At 37.4% G+C, this 11,024-nt stretch overlaps 1 protein-coding gene across 4 annotated transcripts; it reads left to right on the top strand.

The window, feature by feature from the left end:
• Positions 1–242: 242 nt before the first annotated feature.
• SLC25A51 (solute carrier family 25 member 51) lies at positions 243–8,436 on the top strand. Of its 4 annotated transcripts, none has more exons than XM_026712682.2 (3): positions 243–394; positions 2,461–2,534; positions 4,982–8,436. In XM_026712682.2, exon 3 carries the CDS (start codon positions 5,019–5,021, stop codon positions 5,898–5,900), a length of 882 nt encoding a protein of 293 aa, XP_026568467.1. In that variant the 5' UTR covers positions 243–394; positions 2,461–2,534; positions 4,982–5,018; the 3' UTR covers positions 5,901–8,436. The 4 variants fall into 4 exon arrangements, with proteins under 4 accessions (XP_026568467.1, XP_087782467.1, XP_087782468.1 ...); XM_087926341.1 differs by having other exon boundaries at positions 335–470; XM_087926342.1 differs by having other exon boundaries at positions 344–478.
• Positions 8,437–11,024: the final 2,588 nt, after the last annotated feature.

Genomic DNA, 11,024 nt, shown 5'->3' with positions numbered 1-11,024 from the left:
CTAGAGCGGCCCCGACCCGACCCGACCCAGCCCGCCTTCTTCCTTCGTTTGAAGCTCGCTTGGAGCGCGAACGCACCGCCCCCTCCCGGCCTTTCCGCGGGAAGGCGAGCGAGCGGATTGGAGAAAGCTGGTCACGCGCCCTTCGTTTGGTGGCGTCATTCGTCTCTGCGGCGCGCGGGAGGAGGGCGTGGCGAAAGGAGCTGATTTATTTATTTATTTATTGTCCCGGCCGGCCCGGGAGGGGAAGCTTCCCTGTCAGTTTCAGGCAGCTGCGCGTCGCTCACGGGCGGGTTGGCGGAGAGTTGTCTGCCGGCCTTGGGTGGCAACGTGCGCGCGAGGAGCAGCGATGCTTCCTCCTCCACCACCACCACCGCCATGAAGGAAGCCCGCGCGGGTCAGTGAATTGGCGGGGATTGTTGAGGAGCAGCTTGGAGATGAGGAGGTGGCGGAAGGAGAGGCAAAGACGGCAGGCGAGCATGCAAACGGGCAGGCGGGCAAAATGGAGATGCGGAGGGGAAAGGCAAAGAGCGGCGGGGGCGGCGGCGGGCCGGGCTGTGCTGCAGGTGCTCGCGGCTGACCTCGGGGCAAAGGCAGGGCGAGGAGAAGATAAGGGCGTTTCTGGTTAACCAATCCCAGACTCTGTTAATATATTACCTACCCCCCCCAAACAGGATTGCATCCCGCCTTTCGCTTTATTTTTTTAATTTTTATTGCTTCTCTTGAGCGTGGAAAGACATGCATGTTTTGTATAGGGTAAAAATGGGACGAACCGTCTTACTTTGAAAAGCACGGCAGCGGGGTTAACAACGAGGCCCTCGAAACGTTGACTCAATGTCCCGCGGTAGGTTAATTTTGTAGAAGTCAGGACGAACCGTTGTATAGATGGGTATGCGCTCCTAAAATGGCACCCCCCCCAAAATTTGCAGGGACCAAATCAAATGCATTTCTCTTCAGTTGCAACAGGCTTCATGCGTTAGCCCAAAATACGTGCCTACTGTATGTGCATAATGTGTATGAGGTCTCGGCCTTATAGTCGCCACCCGTTAATAAGCATTTAATAAGCATAAGCAAGCACAAGCATTTTAAATGCTTATGCACCCGTTAATAAGCAGAAGCATTTTTGGAAAAAAAAACTTTTTCCTGGTGTATAACTGGTAATTTGATATATATTTACCATGCTAAGTTTTGAATTGCTGAGGATTGTTTATAGTAGGCGTTTTCACTTTAGTTTGCACTATAGGGCCTATTATATGCAACGAATTGGATGAAGTGTGATGGCTATGAAAGAAATTGCACGTTTGCATCCCAATAGAATATATTAGACCAACTCTAAATTTGCAAAAACATGCAAGATCTCAAAATGTGTTCAGGTTTTATGATGAATAGTAGGCTAAATAGAAGTGTAGTTCTGGCATGGAGTTTGAAATATTAGTATTTTGGTTTGGGGAAGGGAACTAATAGTTGTACAATATAATACTTATAATTTTAAGCTGTGTGTAGTTTTAATATTTCAGGCACAAATCATATGTACTTCATCTTTACAGTACTGAGATTATGTTACTGAATTACTTTATAGTATTGCAGTGACTGAGAATATTTTTGAAATTCCTGGAATACAAAGGTCTTTCTGAAAATATATTTGGCTTATATTTGAAATATAAAGCATGTAAAGTCAGGGGTGTCAAACTCGCAGCCCTTGGGCTGGATGCATCAGGTGCTGGGCACACACATCCCTGGTTTAGCAAAGGGGAAAAAAGTCATACATCACGTGTCAATGCTGTGATGACATGTGTTTGACACCCCTGGTTTAAGTAACTCATAACAAAAATAGCAAATATCAGTATATATAACTATTTGCTTTAAATTTACATCAAGAAGCATGTTGTCAAATGTATTGATGAAAACAAGATAGCAGCTGTTTCTCTACTTGCTTCTAATGGATTTATACTTGAAAGGATATATAGTGAGAAGCCAATATAGTTATGATGAAATACAAGTAATAGGTGAAAACAGCAAGGAAAGACTAGCTAAATGTTAGATAATAAACATTTCACTACCAGCTTGATTACAGACTCTGGAAGGCGTTACGTAAATAATGGTGTAATTTGAATGCTATTCAATTATGTAGCATCTAAAATCTGTTCAAATTGTAAAAATATGTGATTTGGGGATCTGTATCTTTAAAATCTTTCTCTCATCATGCTCAAGAAGAAAGTTATAGGAAGTATTTTTCCTATCCAAATAGGGAAAATTTACCATAGTGGCTATAGAGAAGCTGATAAGTTTTATAAATACAGATGGTGAATTGAGTAAATTAAGGCAAAAGGTAAAATATAAATTAAATATTATTTAAATAAACAAATCATGATGAGCACTAGACAGCATTAGAGCTAATTTTCTATGCCTTTGCTGCCATATTTTTGCAACTAAATAAAACAAAAACTATTGATTCCTTTTTAGGCAAAACAGTTTGAAGACCTGCTCCAGAATGCTACTTATACAGAGAAAACCTTGTTTTGTATCATATAGGAAAGGTAATTATCTCATTTTCACTGCAATGGCTTCCTTATAATAAAATTTGTATCCCAATGTAGACTATTGTTTTCACACTTTTATTAGGTTATCACTAATTTTTATTAAGTATAATTAAAGTAAAAAATAATACAAACCACAAAAAAAGAAAGAAGTAACTTCCTCCCTCATGTGAACTAGTACAAACAATTTTGATAACTTATGTTTTCTTAAGCTATTATTATCACATCTTGGCAGGTGTTGTTGAGAAAGCAGCTTGAATAAACTAATATACAGATTAGCTCTTAATGTGTCCCTGGTGCGGGGATTACAAATTTTCATATTGTCCTGTCCTTACATTTTAGTAAATGCTCCACTCTTCTTTGTTTGTCACATGGATGCAGTCCATATTATGCTGAGAAGTGAGGTGTTGTGTTATCTGAATTTGGCTATATATTAGTAGTCCATTTTCCTCCCCCTATATTGATAATTTATCAATATGGTGATAAATTACCACTGTCTTTTCATACATCCCCAATGTAGTTAGAACAATGCTGTCTCACTAGACCAATCGTCTTTCATTGTTGTTCATTTTTTATGTGTTTATAGTTGGTACATTGTAATTGCTGGAAACAGTATCTTTTACATATGTTTGATTTCTATACTGCCTTAACAGGATAGAACAGTAAAATATTCTATATAGAGTATAGAATGCCTTCTAAGGAAGTGCAAAATTGAGGAAAAGAGTTACTAGAATAGAGAGTGTTGTACTCCATCTGTACTTGTTTCTGGAACTTCAGCTCATTCCATTCTTCCTGTTAAGAGTAATATATGGAGCTAAAGGATGGTATTTCTTTCTTTTCAAAATCCACACTTGTATTTTTCTGGTTTCCAATTCTAAGTTCATTTGCAATAAAATATTCCCATTCCCATTATCTTTTTATTTTTTCCTAAATTAGCCTCTTCTAGTGCTAAACTGACATGGGATAAAACTTCTGTGTTTTATTTCCTTCTTGTATTGAAGTTAGGAAATGAGAGAGGGAGACAGTTTCAGGACAATTCCATGGAAAATTTGAAAATGAAAACATGAAGAAATAGGCAACGCGTGGGTAAAAAGAAATGTAAGAGGAAGATTTAAAATGATTGCTAATGACCTGCTTTTGCTCAAACAGGAATGTAACTGGAAAGGCAGGTTTATAGGCAGATCAGTAGCAGACTTCTACAACAAATGTTAATTACTTAATAGAAGCAACGAATGTTGATTACGTAATAGAAAAAAATAAAGGTAATTCGACCATAAAAAAGCTGGAATGCTTTGCACTTCAGACTACTGCATAATCTAGTTTTCTTTGCCAGATATAAATACCTGGTTACCATGATGGTTTTATTTATTGATACTGCAGTTGGTAGAGCTATACAGATAATACATAGGAAGACAAAACAAACTTTGTCTGGCAATGGGGAAAAATGAATATAGGCTCCAGTTGAGCTCCTTAAAATGTCACCAGAAGAAGGCAATGGCAAACCACTTCTGAAAAACCTTGTCAAGAAAACCACAGGAACTAGTTCAGGCAGTTTGCCAGGAGTCAACACTGACTCAGGGACACATAAAAAATAAGATAAAAATAAGGAATTAGGGTAGACAGGACAAAACAAGATAAAAAATAAGTATTTGGCAAATTTAAATAAATACAGACTTAGTCACTAGCTATTGCTAAATCATATTTTAGTATAATGTATTTGAATAAAATCAGTTGACAAAAAAGGAAAACAAGTTTTAATAAGGCAAAACAAAAGCAAACTGAAGCATCTTAGGCTCTTATTTTTTATTTTTGTTTCTTTTATTTGGTTTGCAGTTTTTTCATTCTTCATTAATTGGAAAAAATAAGTTCTTTAGGCTGGTTAATTTTTTTAAGATGCTGGAAATCTCAACCGTGTCTCTGCATCCGTTATTTTATTTGAATCTAAGGGATAAGCTAGAAGGGGAAGACCTGTAGCTCTGTGGAAGTCAAAAGCTATTTTTATTTTTTAATGAAATTAATTTATTACTGAAGAGAACAGGGACCTGTTTGCTGGAATAAGGTATATTTTAAAATGCTGATATGCATTATATGTAAGATGCTGTCTAAATATTAATTCAGCTGAGAAGACACTGAACAAAGAAGAACATTGGGAAGGAGGGTAGTATCAGTTGGCCGAGACCATGGAAATTAAATATTTTTGAATCTTTTATAATACAATATATGAAAATATTTTCACAGTGTTTTATTTATTACAAGGAAAGCAGAAGTTGAAAACATACTCTTAGTACTTTTGAAATTGGACATTCCCTGAAATTCAGCATAAAAAATAGAGACCTTTCAGAAAACTAATGAAGAGGCCAGTTAAACCTCTTAATGTGGTTATTTTTTTCATCTGAAATGAAAGCAAGTAGATTTTGGCTTTGTTCAATCACCTTTACTTCTTGTAGGAGAAGAGAATACCTATATGAGAACACAACAAGCAGCATGGCGGATTCAGAAGACCTTTTGCTGAACAAGGCAAAGGAAGATCAAACTGGTAATTGCATTGTAAAAGTGAACTCTGGTAAACATTACTTCTGTGGTTATTGTGCAGCCATTACAAACATTGCAGTAACTTTCCCAATCCAGAAAGTCCTCTTTCGTCAACAGCTGTATGGGGTACGAACCAGAGACGCAATATGTCAGCTACAGAAAGATGGAATCAGAAATTTGTACCGAGGTATCCTTCCTCCGCTGATGCAGAAGAGCACAACCTTGGCACTGATGTTTGGCCTATATGAAGATTTGTCTTCCGTGCTGCTCAGACACATAAGTGCACCTGAAATCTTTGCCCGGAGCTTGGCAGCTGTGCTTGCTGGGACCACAGAAGCTGTCTTGACCCCTTTTGAGCGTGTGCAGACACTTCTGCAGGACTACAAACATCATGACAAATTTACAAACACCTACCAAGCGTTCAGGGTTCTTCGAGAGCATGGGGCCAGGGAATATTATCGGGGCTTGGTGCCAATCCTACTTCGGAACGGTCCTAGCAACGCTCTCTTTTTTGGCCTGCGAGGGCCCATCAAGCAGTGCCTGCCAGAAGCAACAACTTACAGTACTCATCTGATCAATGATTTTATATGCGGAGGGGTATTGGGTGCTATGTTGGGGTTTATGTTTTTCCCTTTGAATGTTGTCAAAGCCCGCATGCAGTCACAGATTGGTGGGGAATTCCAGTCTTTTTCCACAGTCTTTATGAAGATTTGGGTGGAGCGTGACAGGAAACTGACACATCTCTTCCGAGGGGCCCATCTAAATTATCACCGGTCCCTGATTTCTTGGGGAATAATTAATGCAACTTATGAATTCTTGCTTAAATTACTATAGTTGGTTATTAATTTTCTCTCTTCAGTTGAGCATCGGACAATCCTGTGTTGTCAGTTTCCAAGATATAATGAGAACACACTCGCAAGTATCTCTGACTCCATAACATTTGAGAAACTAAATTGCCAACAAATGGTGGTTTCAGTTGGTATGGATATCAAATATTTATGCAGTGCCTAACTAGTTCAAAATATAATTTTATTCAGTCTTGTTCTTAGCCTTCCAATCTATGGATGTGGCAGCTGTATGACTAAAACAATTAACCGAGAAGTTTCCTGAAATATAAAGCCAGCGGACTGATTCACTCAAAGCATAATAAACTAAATTTCATGCTGGCCTATGAAAATTTGCTCCAGGTCACGTTCAGCTTTATTCAATCAACACTCCTGGTGATCCAAAGAATGCACTTCATAGAAAATAGCAGAGCAAAAAACAAACAAACCCTGATATTTAATTTGTTGTTTGACCATTTGTAACAAATGGTAGCATTTTTTGTAATAAGTGGACTTTGAGTTTCCATGAAGCTTCATGTCCCCCCTCTTGGTTTTTTTATGATGATGATTATGAATATTATTGTACTTTGAAAAGAGACTGCCAAATGTAGAAGAGAAAACTCTTGTTCTAAAACAGGTTCCAAGTAGTTTTGGAGCACTACTGATGCAAATGACATCTTGTCATCATTAGTATTAAATTTTAGAAATAGTAGGATGTATCTCTACTATTAAATAGTGGTTGTTGACTATAGATGAAAGAGTGAGAAAAGCACTGAAAAGCTTTAAAATATTCTCCAACTTGCACTGTCACTGAATTTTTCAATGTCAATTAGGTGTTTAAAGTATTGATTTGGTGAAATATTCTAATCCAGGGTGGTGGTTTCTTTTACTCATACACAGAGAGAGAGAGAGAGAGAGACACATACACTTTCCAGGTTTAGAAAGTTTGGTACAAATTGGTAAACTTAACTAAAAGTAAACAGGATAAAATTCCAGGTATTATTTACTGGTACAGTACAACTGATTGAATGGGTTAGACACTACATCAGGGGTGTCAAACTCATATATCAGGGAATTTTTTTCCCCTTCCCTAAACCGAGTGTGTGTGTGGCCAGTGTGTGATGCATCCGGCCCACAGGCCAGGAGTTTGACAGCCCTGCTCTACATCAATCTAAGGTCTAGTGAAGCAGAATTTTTGCATACCAAAATGAAATGTTTATTGCAATTTTTCACAGTATTTTACTCTGTTGAAAAAGAAATTGCAGAGCTATTTCACACACCACTCACGAGTTGTTTATATTGAGGATATATGAGTTTGCAAAAGGCTAGCTTGCTCTTTGCTTTTCCTTTAATGCAGATGAGTCTTCATACAAAAAAATCTGACATGAGAGATTCATCCATCCACTTTTAATAAGTGACAAAATTGCCTAAATCCTTGCTTTATACTGTATATAGCCTGTCTATTCTCAGTCTATAAACTCGTGTGACGGACCATGAATATATTAAAGAAGGGACAAAAACATCTGCAAATATTACATAGGGCTTCTGTGAATTTTTAATCATGCCAATAAACATATATGTATACAAAATAGTAAGCAATGGGTGAGTTAGGAAGAGGAAATTCAGCCAAATTAATCATTTTGGCTGCAAGATTTTGTGCAAATAGGTGGTAATATTTCCTATTTATGATTTATAGGAAAGCTCTCCCAAACTCTGTTGATTATTGTCCAAGTGTTAGAATTATTTTCTTAAAATTTAGATAACAGTAGGTTTGAGATGGTAGGGTTTTTACTTTATTTTGCATATTGTCCCTCCCTCTACAAGAGTGCCCCAAATCAAATATTAATTGATCTAGATTTCTTGATGCTCAAGATGCTTAGCTTCACAGTTGGATTGCCAAGCACAAGATGAAAGAATGCTTACTATTTTGAATGTTGTAATTATAGATATATATACATAAACAAAACGTCGGTTGAATGTTTAACTGGTAAAGTATAATTCTACCAGAAGGATCTTTTTTTTTTTTTTTTTTTTGGTAATTTCCTTTGGTGGAATAAACACAAGTAAATTCAGTTTCCTGAAATGAATATTCTGTAATAGTGTTTTGTTTTTCCCTGACCATAAAGACTAGGAATATTTATAGGCGTGTCACCGTCATTCTCTGCCCACTCTGTATGCCTGGGGTCATGGGCCACTCTTCCCTCCCAACCCAGCAGAACAATATCCTTCAGTGGAACTGCAAAGAACATAATGAGGTCACACTTAAAAAATAGTAGGGTTGTAAGAACAGTGTTTTTTTTTAAAGAACTGGATCAATGGGGAAAGAAGGTTAACATCCCCACCCATGACTATTATGCTTTCAGTGGGGAGATGTGGTTGTATGAATGGTGATGTGTGTGTTGGCTGTGTATGTGTAGTATCAGTTCTATCCATTCATGCAATCATCCAAAACATTCTGTAGAGACTAGTGAACATCTATGAGGGGAAAATGCCTTCCTCTTCCCTAACAATAATCTTTAATACTTAATTAAATCAAAGGAAAATGAGTGTTGAGTATTGATATTTCCTTCTTGTTTCTTAAGTCTTATTTTGGATACATCTGCTCTCTTATGGATATCAAGTTGCATGTAAAGCTCAAGCAAGTTACTTTGTTAAAAAATGTTTCTCCTAGCAACACAAACATATTAAGTTGCTCATTAAGATGAACTACAGAGACTAGCATGGCTTTAAACATTTGATTAAATTCAGCATTATGTGGAATAGGTTACTTTTGTATTCATGGTTTTAAGTATTACCTGATGGTAAAGTTAAGCAGTAAGATGAAAATGTTAGCAATAAGGTTACTGATTACCTTTTAAACAGCCAACTAAAAACAAACAAGAATGCACAGTCTTGAAGAAAATATTCCTGAATTAATTATCTTACCAATTGGATAAAAAAATAGAACATTATTTTGTCTAACAAGTGTAGAATGTATGCCATTGACTCTGAGTTTCACTGGAAGATGTTATATTGGTATACTCCAGGGTTTGTATGCTTAGCTTATCTGTATGTGGCTTTGACAAGATTTACAAAATAGGATTATCAGATTTGCAGGTGACATAAAAAGTGATATACCAAATAACTCAGGAACCAGTATCAAGATTCAGGAAAATCTCAACAACATCAGTTTCAACAAGGACAAATGCAAAATCCTCCGTTTTTGTGAGTAAAATCAAAAGCATATGTATAGGATATGCGATAGTGCATACAAAAAGGAACTGTATGTCTTGGTGAATCTCAAATGGAGCACGAATCAACACTGATATAGCTGCTGACATGGAACTAGCCTGCGTCAACAGAAGTAGATTGTCAAGTTAGTAATTCATTGTTCTTCTCTGTTCAGATTGGTAAGATCATGTCTGGATCATTGAATCCAGTTGTCAGCACTGCATTTTGGGAAAGACACTAACAAGTTGAAGTGTGTTTTGAGGAAGATAAGATATTAAGAACTTTGGAAGGAAAAATATAGTTGGCAGCACTCAGAACATTTAGCCTTGAGAAGATAGCTATTTTTTTCAAGTACATGTGGCCCTTGTTTAATGACTGCAACTGGGATTGGCAACTTGGTCATTGAGCAGAAGTGATTGCTAAGTGATGATTTTACTTCGGGTTTCCTTTGCATTACAGACAAAAGGTCGTAAATGTGAGGACTGGTCACACACAGATGTTTTTTCTTCACTGTTGTAACTGAATAGTTGCTCTACGAGGCAATCACTAAACAAGGACTATCTGTATCTGATGAACTGTCATGGAGAAAAAGAGTAGATTTTTTTTCAGGATTCTTTCAGAAAACAGACACAAAATTGGTTTTAATTATGAGAAAGCAGATCAAGAAAAAAATCCCTACCTTCAGCAATGGGAGAGTCTGCCTCCAGAGATGGTGGCTATTCTTTTCCTGGAAGTATTTCAACAGAGGCTGGAAGGCCATCTCCTGGAGATGCTCTCGTTGTGGATTGCTAAGCAAGGGGTTGGACTGGGAGCACGTAGCATTGGTAACTGAAGTGTGCAGATACCATATGAGACGACAAAAGGCCTGCATCACACATAAATATTTTAAACCTCTCAAAGGAAAAAAGTAGCTCTTCATCTTCATTCTAGGAAACTGCTGTCTGTGGACCGTTTCCCACTGATAAGTTAAAGTATTACTCATTCATGAGAGCAGAAAACTAGACGGGCATAAAATTTGCTCTCTACCCCCTTTGCGGATTCCTAATCTACCTCTATTACCTCTTTCCAACTCATTGCAATCATTTAACTTCCTTCCAGGTTAATGAATGGATAATAATGAGTGACAAAGCCTACTAAACTTTATACCAGAGTTTTTGAAGTGGATTCCCACAAAATCTTCTGCTTCTTCGGGAAGCTAAGAACATGTGCGTGCCCACACACACAAATTTACTCAGGCCAGTTATCACTAGAGCATTGCTTCTTGATTAGAGTTCCTGGAATTTTTTTTTTAACTAGACAGACAGGCTGATTTTTTTTTTAAAAAAAAAAACTCGTATCTTATAGTTCTTTTGTCTGCTCATGTAAGACATTTAACATTTAAGCCTGTCCCAGAGTTGGGAAGACACTGCTAAGGGTATACATTAAGTAACAACAAAAGACATATGTGTGTTGTAATTCAGTACAAGTAGAGAAAGACTGCTGCAAACCATTGCTGAACAAATGCTTTTAGGTTGACAACTACCCTTATCAGCAAGTATCAGGTGAGTATTTTACTAGTAAAGATTAACCCTCATAATCCAAGGCCAACTACAGGTAATCTTGATTTTTACAGCCATTCATTTAGTGACTGTTCAAGTTACAACAGCACTGGAAAAAAGTATGAATTTTTCACACAGACCACTGTAACATCCCCCTAGTTATGCGATCAAAATTCAGACCTTGGCAACTGGCATTTATTTATGACATTTGCATGGTCCCAGATCACGTTGATCCCCTTTTGCAACCTTCTGGCAAACAGTCAATGGGGAAGCCAGATTCACTTAACTTTCTTTTTAACGAGTGATTCACCTAACTGGCAAGAAAGTCATATAATGGGGCATAACTCATTTAACTGTCTCACTTAGCAATATACATTTTGGGCTCC

The sequence above is a fragment of the Pseudonaja textilis genome, chromosome 2, assembly GCF_049901715.1.
Source record: "Pseudonaja textilis isolate UNSWEBS1 chromosome 2, rPseTex1.2, whole genome shotgun sequence".
NCBI lineage: Eukaryota > Metazoa > Chordata > Lepidosauria > Squamata > Elapidae > Pseudonaja > Pseudonaja textilis.
This window is presented reverse-complemented; position numbering and strand designations above follow the sequence as displayed.

Excerpts from the sequence above, each read along its gene's own strand:
- SLC25A51 (XM_026712682.2), top strand. The coding sequence starts at position 5,019 with ATGGCGGATTCAGAAGACCTTTTGCTGAACAAGGCAAAGGAAGATCAA.